Below are 12,713 nucleotides of genomic sequence, written 5' to 3'. Positions count from 1 at the left end.
TGAAGATGATAAATATTAAGAGCTTAGAAGAGTCTTCCTGTCATCTCCAAAATACTTATTTCTAGTCATTTCAACAATTCACAAGTCCTAACAAAACCCCAAGCTACCTACCAGGAAAATTGGCAAAAAGTAAGGAACAGGAACCTCATGTCCAAAGCTTGTAATTGAAACAGTGGAAGAGGGACTGATGTTGACTGTTAAGTAGCAAAGCCAGGTCAGGAAATCAGCTGCACTGACTCCTTCTGCTTTGCAATCAGCCACTAAAACCTCTCATTGGCTACCTCACAGAGCTTTCTTCCAATTAAATAAATTTCCCAGCTGACTCAAGCAAACAGAAGTAACAAGAGCCACCTGATTCCAAGGCAGCAAACAGCTGTTATTCCTAAGTCCCATCAAAGCAGGAAAGGCAAATCCTTCATCCTCTCCAGACAACACCACTTCAAAAAATCCAAATCCACCACAAAAGTATAATGTAACACAGCAGCTATCAACTGAAGTTTCAGAACATTTAGAGGTAAAAGCAATCTTTTTAAGGGTGTAGAGGAGCAGATAATAGCAGTAGCAAAAAATTGAAGAAAACAATGTAAATAGAAATCTGTTGTGACTGTATAGCATTGAACAATCAGAGTAAGGCTATAATATATTAAATAATAGGAGTAGTAACCACACATCTCTATGCATACTCACGTCGCTCTGGAGGTCATAGGCCCGCCGTGCGACTACTATGTCTGCAGACTCCAACAACTCCTCCATGGAAATTACTTGGCAGGTTTTGCCAAAGGGAGCAGGAGTTGTGTGGGATTGCACACTGAGCTTGGGTGTTTGCTCATGAACACACCACCTGTTGATAGGCTGAAAGGTGATAAAGAGCCCCTTCCTGTTTACAAGCACATTAGAAGGTGGATTTGTACACCACAATTTACAGCAAAAACTGAAAGAACAATTGCCAGTCTTCACTTTCTAATGCTTCACAAGGATTTCATTTTGTTTTCTTACATTGCTGATGTTGATAGCGTTGACTTTGGACTGCAGCATGACAGGAGTGTCCGAAGGGAGGGAAATCTGGGTCTTGTCTTTATCCCAGGCCTCACGATACAGACGCTGAGGAGAAAAGAAAGGAAGAATAATGGCATTTCAATAGGGTGAGAAAAAAGCACCAACAGGAATTCTTTGGTAATTCCAATTTGCAAAACTTTCAACTCGACATTCCTGTGGTAGACCACAAAGAAAAGAAATGAATCCCGTAAGTGAAAGGGGAGTGCAAGGTGAGCTTACATCACTGAGCTGCATGGCATTAGTCTTGGCCAGGACAACATCTGGGGAGTCAGTGATGCTGGTGAACTTCAGCTGCTCCGGCCGCGTGCGGTACAAGCGCTCATTGAGGAGCTCCTGGGCTTTCTTGGCTTTGACCACATCCACAGAACCTTCTGTTAGCCAGCCAATGCCTCGCAGCCATTCCAGGTCGGACTTGTACACGTTCTACAAACAAATCAAGGGTTACTGGCATTGCAGAGACAACTTTTTTGCCCAGAGAGCTTGTGGACTCTCAGTCCATGAGGACATTCAAGACCAGTCTGGATGAGGCTCTGAATAACCAGGTCTAGTGCAAGGAGTCCTTGCCCATGGCAGGGGGTTGGAATAAGATGATCTTTTCCAATCCAAACCATTTTGGGATTCTGTAGTTCTAACTAAGTGCAAGAAGGTTTTTTTCCCCAACTTCTCCTCATACTCTTACACAACAAGCAGCCAATGAGACTGTGGTGGAGAAGGTCCTTTCTAGACACAGAACCCCTGATTTGCACAGCAACAACAATACTCTTAAGATGCTGCATTCAAACCAGGGGCATCATATGCAAGTACTCTGCAAGCAAACGTTCTACAGTAGACCAAGAACACGTGGCTTCCCTATGAACTGCCCCGAATATTTCTGGCCTCCAGGCTGAAATCCTTTGGAAAGGATAACATACCAGGACAGACCGTAGGCTCATGAACATGCATTTAGAAATGCATTTGCCAGTCACTAACAAACAGAGCCTCACACAGCCGCACTAAAGCTTTCCTACAGTTATTGTCACTCACGTCGCTCTGGAGGTCATAGGCCCGCCGTGCATGGATCACGTCGTTCTGGTCAGGAAGGCAGGTCCACTGGTGCAGGTACTGCCTGTAGTCAACATCACTGACCAGGGTCTGACACTCCTTGGCTGCCTGCACCGACAGGGCATCCACAGGGATGTGGATATGGGTCTTGGAATCATTGTAGGCCTTCTTGTAGAGGCGGTCGTTCTGCAGGGCCATGGCGCGTGCGGCCTGCACCAGCTTGGGGTCCTCCTTGGCACTGGGGCACCCAATGTAGTGGCCTTTTTGCTTCTCGTGGATTTCTTTGTACTTGTACTGGAAATACAGAGAGAACAAAAGGCGTGTTGCTCACCTGGACACAGCCACCAGACAAAAGGCTTCCAGCTCCCCAGGCTGTCAGCCTGAGCTTCACTCAGTTCTACTGAGACACAAGCACCACATGAAGAGAAGGCTGTACCTCACTGGCAATATCTCTGGAGGCCTTGGCTTGCTTGATGGGAATGGCATCAGCTCTTAGGTCATAGCTTTTCGCCTTGGCCTCATCCCAGGCCTTCTGATAATGTTTCTGCAAGGAAAATTAATCACCTTTGTTAAATCTGCATTTCATCATTTTTTCTCAAAGTTTTCATGAATGCGTATTTTAGAACATCTTTATGATTAAAGAAATTCTGACTTAACTCTAAATTTCTACTAGTTTAGTGAATGTTTAAATGTCCTTACATGGCTAACATTGGCTGCATTGGCCTTTGCTAACAGGATGTCTGGTGGGTCAGGCATGACATGGATGGACTTCTTGTCTGCATCCCAGGCTTCTGTGTACAAGCGCTACGAGAGAGGAAAACAGCCCTTTACAAACGGATTTCATTTTGTTTTCTTACATTGCTGATGTTGATAGCGTTGACTTTGGACTGCAGCATGACAGGAGTGTCCGAAGGGAGGGAAATCTGGGTCTTGTCTTTATCCCAGGCCTCACGATACAGACGCTGAGGAGAAAAGAAAGGAAGAATAATGGCATTTCAATAGGGTGAGAAAAAAGCACCAACAGGAATTCTTTGGTAATTCCAATTTGCAAAACTTTCAACTCGACATTCCTGTGGTAGACCACAAAGAAAAGAAATGAATCCCGTAAGTGAAAGGGGAGTGCAAGGTGAGCTTACATCACTGAGCTGCATGGCATTAGTCTTGGCCAGGACAACATCTGGGGAGTCAGTGATGCTGGTGAACTTCAGCTGCTCCGGCCGCGTGCGGTACAAGCGCTCATTGAGGAGCTCCTGGGCTTTCTTGGCTTTGACCACATCCACAGAACCTTCTGTTAGCCAGCCAATGCCTCGCAGCCATTCCAGGTCGGACTTGTACACGTTCTACAAACAAATCAAGGGTTACTGGCATTGCAGAGACAACTTTTTTGCCCAGAGAGCTTGTGGACTCTCAGTCCATGAGGACATTCAAGACCAGTCTGGATGAGGCTCTGAATAACCAGGTCTAGTGCAAGGAGTCCTTGCCCATGGCAGGGGGTTGGAATAAGATGATCTTTTCCAATCCAAACCATTTTGGGATTCTGTAGTTCTAACTAAGTGCAAGAAGGTTTTTTTCCCCAACTTCTCCTCATACTCTTACACAACAAGCAGCCAATGAGACTGTGGTGGAGAAGGTCCTTTCTAGACACAGAACCCCTGATTTGCACAGCAACAACAATACTCTTAAGATGCTGCATTCAAACCAGGGGCATCATATGCAAGTACTCTGCAAGCAAACGTTCTACAGTAGACCAAGAACACATGGCTTCCCTATGAACTGCCCCGAATATTTCTGGCCTCCAGGCTGAAATCCTTTGGAAAGGATAACATACCAGGACAGACCGTAGGCTCATGAACATGCATTTAGAAATGCATTTGCCAGTCACTAACAAACAGAGCCTCACACAGCCACCCTAAAGCTTTCCTACAGTTATTGTCACTCACGTCGCTCTGGAGGTCATAGGCCCGCCGTGCATGGATCACGTCGTTCTGGTCAGGAAGGCAGGTCCACTGGTGCAGGTACTGCCTGTAGTCAACATCACTGACCAGGGTCTGACACTCCTTGGCTGCCTGCACCGACAGGGCATCCACAGGGATGTGGATATGGGTCTTGGAATCATTGTAGGCCTTCTTGTAGAGGCGGTCGTTCTGCAGGGCCATGGCGCGCGCGGCCTGCACCAGCTTGGGGTCCTCCTTGGCACTGGGGCACCCAATGTAGTGGCCTTTTTGCTTCTCGTGGGTTTCTTTGTACTTGTACTGGAAATACAAAAAGAAGTGAATCTGGGATGAAGGTGCCATAATTTCCTATTGCTACTGATCACAAAAATATATATTCTTGTTTTTAAGATAATTGAAAATAAATGTAAAGGATGAACATACGTCACTCGCAATATCTCTTGATGCTTTGGCGGCTTTGATTGGAATTGCATCAGCTCTCAGGTCATAACCTTTCTTTTTGGCCTCTTCCCAGGCTTGTACATAAAGTTTCTACACAAAAGAAGACAGAAAATGACTTATCAATATTTTGAAAGATGGGATTTCTGCATTTCATCATTTTTTCTCAAAGTTTTCATGAATGCGTATTTTAGAACATCTTTATGATTAAAGAAATTCTGACTTAACTCTAAATTTCTACTAGTTTAGTGAATGTTTAAATGTCCTTACATGGCTAACATTGGCTGCATTGGCCTTTGCTAACAGGATGTCTGGTGTGTCAGGCATGACATGGATGGACTTCTTGTCTGCATCCCAGGCTTCTGTGTACAAGCGCTATGAGAGAGGAAAACAGCCCTTTACAAACAGTTCTTTATGAAATTATTTTTAAATTATTTTACAATTATTTTACAAACTGCTATGGGTAGCTCAAGTCAGCTCTGAATACCCTGACTCAGCAAAGCTTCTCTCTGAAACAGCTCAAGAAGGAAACTTTGTCCCTCCTGATTATTTCTCAGGCTAAGCTGGTGCAGCAATTGATTGATTTTGGATTGTGGAGAAACAGCCATAGGAGGAAAACTATTAATTATTCTGTGTAAGTTGTTTGATTATGTTACTTATAAAGGAGGAGGTACTTAGTGACTTTCACCCTCCAGATCTGAGATACATTGCAGGAGTTTCACATTCAGAGAACTTACAATATTTCCTCATAACTTGTTCATCATGCAGTATTATTCTTGGAAAATCTGTGATTTAAGGGAGTTTTTTCTGGAGATTTTTACCAACTGCTCACGGCAGATTGAGCCGTGAAGGAACAGCTTTCCTGTATAATGGCTGAATCTGGACATTGATTTTCTCTTAAATCCACAAGTCTTTAGCTTTACTTTGTATTTTGTACTTTTCACCTCATGAACAAGTTCTATTAACTGGCAATACCACGCTCACCTTGTTCATGATCTCAGCATTCTGCTTGGCTAAGACCATGGCCAAGGAATCGGTCACGCTGGTAAATTTGATTTTGTCGGCAGGTTGGCGATACTTCCTCTCACTGAGGATTTCTCCAGCTTTCTTGGCTTTCTCAACTTCCAAGGAACCAATAGGAACCCATCCAATGCCTCTCAGCCATTCCAGGTCTGATTTGTAAACAGCCTGAAAAAATTTGAAAGTTTGTTACATATATGCAAGTGTGATCAAATATTAAAATTAATATAAATGAGCACATCCTATATGAACAACTGGGTATGTTTCTGAGGATATGGTTCTGAAAACAGTTGTTATTTTTGAAGATTAAATAAAATAGTTAATAAATATACCTCAGGTTAAGGGCTGAAAAAATAGAATTAAACATAAATTTGATGAAAGAATAATAAACATTTCAGCAAGTCTGATGCAAGTGACTAAGGTGTATAATCCATACTTTAAAACTTAGATTTACAAGACACAGAGTATTTAATTATGTATGACAAATGTAAGGATTTGCTCACATCACTCTGGAGGTCGTAGGCTCGCTTGGCATGGATCACGTCGTTCTGGTCGGGCAGACAGATCCACTGGTGCAGGTAGTGCCTGTAGTCAACGTCACTGACCAGCTCCTGGCACCTCTTGGCCAACACAATTCCCAGCATGTCCACAGGGCTGCTGAAGCGTGTCTTGGACTTCTCAAAGTCTTTCTTGTACTCTCTGTCACTCTGGATCTTGGCCACGTGCATCGACCACATCATCTTGGGGTCATCCTCGATGTTCCTGGCCCCGATGTGGTGGCCCAGCTGCTTCCGATACCCCTCCTTGTACTTGTACTGCAGGGAAAAAAAATACACATATATATTTATATATTTTATCTTTTTTTAACACAAAGCATTTAAATAGATTTCTTGGTAGAAAAACAAGGAGCATAAAAATCTGTTATCCTCTGTCTCTTAGTGATGTTGACTCATGCCAGAAGCAAAACCTGTCTCAGTCACTGCAGAGTTTTTTCCTGGTTTTGTATTCCAACATTTTGAATTTCAATGTGACACTGAAACAAATTTCTTTCCTCCAGAAAAGACAAGCATATAGACTTTTAGAATTTATTTACTTACATATCTCTTTTGGGGACATATTTTAAAGTACTTCCTATTTTGAACCAAAAATTAACTTGACAAACTCTAGCATGGACTCCTACATCTTTTTGATCATCCATGGATGGCAATGGGGGCCATAGAAACAATTTTCATGTTATTATATTTATTTGTTACTGTGATACATAACTCATGCAAAAATAGTAGCTATCCATTCCTTTTGTGCACTAAGGCATGAGCTAGAATCACCATAAAAATAGATTTCAATATTATCTATTCTGTGAAATATGACATTAACAAACAATGGAACAACCATTCTGATTCTTTCCCATTACCAAATCCTTACAGAAATAAAAACAAAGCCTTTTCCCATTACCAAATCCTCACAGAAATGAGAACAAAGCCTGCTTACCTCACTGGCAATCTCTCTGGAGGCTTTGGCAGATTGAATGGGAATGGCATCATAACGCAAATCATGGCCCTTCTTCTTCGACTCCTCTAAGGCCAGTTTGTACATTTTCTGTGAGAAAAAATTCACATTTTAGTTTAAAAAACAAAATACCAAATTGCATTTCAGTTAAGCACAACTGTGCAGTAAAACAAATGAAGTCCCTAAACAATATTGTTAATCTTCAGACAAATTTAATACTGTTCTCTAGAAAAGAAAAAAAAAAAAAAGCGGATTTCAAAGACCTTGTAATTTTATTTTAGATGTTTGGAAAATGGAAATCATTTAGGGAAGGCAAAGACTGGAACATTTAAAAAGTTAAATTACCTATTTCCACAAATTGCTGTAGAAATAGTTTCTCATTTATGTCAGATAATATATTTTAAAAGACCCATTAGATATCCAAGAGGTAAATTCCAATGAAAGAACAACTTTGATTTCATCACTGGAAGTGGCAATTTGTGAAGCTAAACAACCTGACAATATTTTAATATTAATAAATAATCAAAGGTGAATATAGTGTACTTATCAGAAACCCTTTAATTGTCTCAACTCTTCAGTTGCACTCACCTCACTGTAGTTCAATCTGTTCTGTTTGGCCAGCAGGATTTCTGGGGTGTCAGGCATGACATGAATCGTGGTCTTGTCTTTGTTCCACGCTTCAGTGTACAAACGCTATGAAGGAAAACAGGAAGAGATTTATAGGACATTCCAAACCAGGTTCATGTCTCAATAACCATGGAAAACCCATTAATTAAAATGATAGGAACCTGGTCTAGTAAAAATTGCCCTTTCCCATGGCAGGGAGTTGGAACAAAATGATCTTTAATGTCCCTTCTAACCCAAACCGTTCTATGATACTATGAAATATAAGATGGATAGACAGTTATGTGTTAACCTGGTAGAAATAACATCAACAAAAGGAGAATTTATCTGAGGGAGTTTAAAAACATTAAGGAAACTGCCACATTGCTTCAGAATAATGAATAATCCAAAGCATCATTAGTGCACACTGCACACACAAATCAAGGAAAAGATTTAAATGTAAAATGCTGAATATCACACAAATTTGAGTCTTCCACTACCTGGCCCAAGAGTTTTGAGTGAAATAACAAGAGCACACTGATTGAAAATACATCATGTCTGAACTGCAGCATTGCTTGTGCTCAGTTGATTCCCAGTCCTGTCTCCAGGGATGAGGTACAGACCTCTGATGTGTCACCCAGTGGCTTCAGGACTCACCTTGTTCATGGTGTCTGCGTTCTGCTTGGCCAACACCATCTCCAGGGAATCCGTGACACTCGTGAACTTGATGGTGTCTGGACGCTGGCGGTAAATTTTATCACTCAGGATCTCCCCTGCTCTCTTGGCTTTCTCAACTTCCAAGGAACCAATTGGGACCCAACCAATGCCCCGCAGCCATTCAAGGTCAGACTTGTAGCAGTTCTGTTACAAGAAAACGTTACACAAGTTATTTTAATAAAACAGTCATAATTATAATAATGTATGTTACACCGTGCAACTTTCCAAAGGAAAATAACCTTCCTATCAGCTCTTCATTCAAATAAATGCAAAGCTGTAGAGAAAACTGTAGAAAAACTGACTGCATTTTCACCTACATTAAGGGTGAAACCATTATCCAAGTTTCACAGAATTGTAAATGATAAATAGTCCAAATCCTGGAATTACAGGATTTCATTTAAATATCAGTTAGTTAATATAACACGTAGGAGATATGAATGTCAATTAACCATGAAACATAATAATAAATCTCAAGAAGTTGGTTCTACCACATCAGAACATGATGGCCTGATCCAATTATGTAAAATAAACTCATTCCTCAGCAAAAATTAAATGCCAGAGAACTCACATCACTCTGGAGGTCGTAGGCTCGCTTGGCGTGGATCACGTCGTTCTGGTCGGGCAGACAGATCCACTGGTGCAGGTAGTGCCTGTAGTCAACGTCACTGACCAGCTCCTGGCACCTCTTGGCCAACACAATTCCCAGCATGTCCACAGGGCTGCTGAAGCGTGTCTTGGTCTTCTCAAAGGCTTTCTTGTACTCTCTGTCACTCTGGATCTTGGCCACGTGCATCGACCACATCATCTTGGGGTCATCCTCGATGTTCCTGGCCCCGATGTGGTGGCCCAGCTGCTTCCGATACCCCTCCTTGTACTTGTACTGAAACACAAACCAAGATATTACATTTCTGTATCACCTCTAAATATCAGTTAGTAATATTAAATATTTCTGCCAATAACCTTTCCAAACTTATTTATAGCCTGCCTTTAAAAAAAACCTAAATAGTCAGATCAATTCTCATGCTAATAACACGGATTCTGGCACTAAAGTTTTTTGCTGCTTGAGTTAGAACTCTAAACAGAAATTTTTTATCATTTTGTATTTTGAAGAAATATGCTTCACTAATATTAGTGAGAAATAATCCTGGTCTTACTAAATGCATTTAATCCTTATTACATATAATGTAAATACTTATTTACACATATGGGGTTACGAGCTATACAATTATCATGATAGCAGAATTATATTGTTCTTATAATTATCAACATCTATTTTTTTAAACATACATGATAATTTGCTTGCAAAAAATCTATTACTTAAGGTCATAGTTTAGCTGCAGCATCTTTTACAGAATTCAGCTGATAATTTTCAGGTTGCAGAGGAGAGAGGTCAACATAGAAAGAAAAGTAGATTCTTACATCACTGGCAATTTCCCTGGATGCTTTGGCTGCTTGGATGGGGATGGCATCAGCTCTCAAATCATAGCCTTCCTTCTTGGCATCTTCCATGGCCTGTCTGTATTGTTTCTAGATGAAGAATTAAACAATGGGACTCATATAAGTTTCATATATTATATTCTATGCAAAACAAATTGCTTGGAAGTAGATCTAAACATTGTGTTTAGATTTATTACACCCAGTTTTATCCACCTTTAACTCAAAGCCTCAGATCAGTAGCAGATACAAATTCATATCAAAGGAATACCTTTGCTAAATACATTTGTAAATTAATTTTTCTTTTACTGCTTTAAATAATGTAACACTGACTACAATTTAGAGCTAACTTTTTCTTCTATACAAGTGGAGAAAACCTACTTTTTAAAGCCACCAATGTGCCTTACCATTGTGAACTTGTTTGCCTAAAATAACTTTGAACACTGGCATCACAGCATTTCAGAATTGTGCTGGTAATTGCCTTTTTGGTATTAATTTTTGCCTTCCCAACATTATGCACACTGGCAGAAATGACTCCCAAAAATTCAGTGGAAACACACAACTTGTGTGGAATTTATGGAATTTCTTCTCACCATTGCTCACTGCTCTATGTACACACTACTACAAATATCCAAACAATACTTTTGAAGTCACAATTTTGTGGATAAATATGGGAGTTACTTAAGGAAGTTGATGGTGATATCTACAGAAGGTTTCCCAGAACATTGCTGACCCAGCCATGACCCAGAGCAGTTACATTTGGAGAGCTCCCACACTCACCAGACTGTAGTTTTTCTTGTTCTCTTTTGCCAGTGTGATTTCAGGCGTGTCAGGCATTATGTGGATTTGTGTCTTGTCTTTATCCCAGGCCTCAGTATACAGACGCTGCAGGAGAAACACAGCAGAGTATTTGGAGACCTTCACAATTGATAATTGTGACAAATTAACTTAGTAATTATCTTAGGAAGACATTATTAAATCAACTCTTGATAAAAGTAAGTTTCCCATTGATTACCAAGAATGGAACTTACAATTTACAGCCTTACTGTGCTGAAATCTCACAGCACAAGCACAGGTCTGTGGTCCTAGTCCTGTCTCAAGGGTTTAAGCAGAAACTGTTAATGTGTTACCTGATCAAATCTGCCTCACCTTATTCATGTTGTCTGCATTCTGCTTGGCCAACACCATTGGGAGGGAATCGGGGATGCTGGTGAACTTGATGGTGTCCGGATGCTGGCGGTAAATTTTATCACTCAGGATCTCCCCTGCTCTCTTGGCTTTCTCAACTTCCAAGGAACCAATCGGGACCCAACCAATGCCCCGCAGCCATTCCAGGTCAGACTTGTAGCAGTTCTGTTACAAAATATAAAGGCAGCAGTTAAAAATTTCCCCTTTATATGTTAATTAGCATTTAAATGTATTACAATTACCAATTAGGAAGGATTATACGGAGATAATACTGCTGTTTGGCCATATATAAACTTTTGTAATGTCCTTACACACAGATTCATTCACTACACAAAATCTAATGACATTGCTTGGAACAGGGGAAGAAAAATACATTGTGAAAAAACACAAGAGCAACTTGTCTAGTTCATATTCCAAGGAAATTACGAACATTTCAGTAACCCAGGGTTTATCAGCAAGTACTAACATCACTCTGGAGGTCATAGGCTTGCTTGGCGTGGATCACATCGTTCTGGTCGGGCAGACAAGTCCATTGGTGCAAATAGTGCCGGTAGTCGACATCACTGACCAGCTCCTGGCATTTCTTGGCCAGCACCAATCCCAGCATGTCCACAGGGCTGCTGAAGCGTGTCTTGGACTTCTCAAAGTCTTTCTTGTACTCTCTGTCACTCTGGATCTTGGCCACGTGCATCGACCACATCATCTTGGGGTCGTCCTCGATGTTGCGGGCCCCAATGTGGTGGCCCAGCTGTTGGCGATACCCTTCCTTGTACTTGTACTATGGACAAAAAAATGTTCAGTGAGTGTCAGTTTAGGGGTTTTTTGTGTCCCCAAGAGTCCCTGTGGTACCACCTCCAGAAAACATAGCAGCTGGAACCACAGAGACTTTAGAGTGAGAAAAGACTCAGCCCCAGCGTGGGCCACAAGGGCTGCTGTGCACTCACATCACTGGCGATGTCCCGGGAAGCTTTGGCAGACTTGATGGGAATGGCATCTGCCCGCATGTCGTAGCCCTTCTTCTTCTCCTCCTCCATCGCCTGCTTGTACAGTTTCTGAAACAGACACCACCGTGCCCTCAGACAACGCTGCTTCCCGGGACACGGCAGCGCCCAGGGACGGACACTGCACCCACAGCACCCACCCACCTCGCTCAAGTTCACTTGGTTCTGCTGGGCCAGCAGGATCCCAGGGGTGTCCGGCATGATGTGAACACTGGTTTTGTCCTTCTCCCAGGCTGAGATGTAGGAGCGCTGGAAAATGAGGAGGACAGAGGGAGATCAGATCACACAGGCTCAGGAACAAACTCAACAAGAAGGTCAGCTCCATGAACCAAAGCAAGGGGCCTCTACTTTTGCACTGACTAAGGAACTCCCGCCCTTTCCCAGAACTTTCTAATGCTTCACCCTTTTCCACCCTGTACCCCATTACTGCTCCAACCACACAAAACTGAATCTTGTCTCAAACAAGGAACACAAATCCCTGAGGCAAGAGGAGTCAACATTCCCCTTGCACAACTCAGGCCATGGAAGGACCAACATCTTGAGAAAGAAGGCATCTGTTTCCTTCAGGGTGCAAACATGAGGAAATCTCACTTGGTCCATGATTTTGGAGTTGTGCTTTGCCAGCTCCATGGGCATTGAGTCAGGAAGGCTCGTGAATTTGATGGTGTCTGGGTGCTGACGATACTTCTTGTCACTCAGGATCTCGCTTGCCCTCTTGTTCTTCTCAACGTCCAGTGATCCAAGTGGGGAGCAGCCA

General features: G+C 42.1%; 1 protein-coding gene across 1 annotated transcript in view; it reads right to left on the bottom strand.

The window, feature by feature from the left end:
• NEB (nebulin) overlaps positions 1-12,713 on the bottom strand; it is a 108,688-nt gene that overhangs the window by 51,122 nt on the left and 44,853 nt on the right. The window contains 20 exon segments of the mRNA XM_017736021.1: positions 2,080-2,391; positions 2,534-2,641; positions 2,955-3,059; positions 3,234-3,437; positions 4,038-4,349; positions 4,473-4,580; positions 4,758-4,862; positions 5,472-5,675; positions 6,011-6,322; positions 6,996-7,103; positions 7,602-7,706; positions 8,274-8,477; positions 8,902-9,213; positions 9,753-9,860; positions 10,548-10,652; positions 10,917-11,120; positions 11,422-11,733; positions 11,900-12,007; positions 12,101-12,205; positions 12,548-12,700. Coding sequence (XP_017591510.1) covers positions 2,080-2,391; positions 2,534-2,641; positions 2,955-3,059; positions 3,234-3,437; positions 4,038-4,349; positions 4,473-4,580; positions 4,758-4,862; positions 5,472-5,675; positions 6,011-6,322; positions 6,996-7,103; positions 7,602-7,706; positions 8,274-8,477; positions 8,902-9,213; positions 9,753-9,860; positions 10,548-10,652; positions 10,917-11,120; positions 11,422-11,733; positions 11,900-12,007; positions 12,101-12,205; positions 12,548-12,700 — 3,594 coding nt within the window.

Source organism: Corvus brachyrhynchos, unplaced genomic scaffold (genome assembly GCF_000691975.1).
Source record: "Corvus brachyrhynchos isolate BGI_N302 unplaced genomic scaffold, ASM69197v1 scaffold45, whole genome shotgun sequence".
Classification (NCBI taxonomy): domain Eukaryota; kingdom Metazoa; phylum Chordata; class Aves; order Passeriformes; family Corvidae; genus Corvus; species Corvus brachyrhynchos.
The sequence above is the reverse complement of the archived record's forward strand: the minus strand, read 5'-3'. Positions and strand labels throughout refer to the sequence as shown.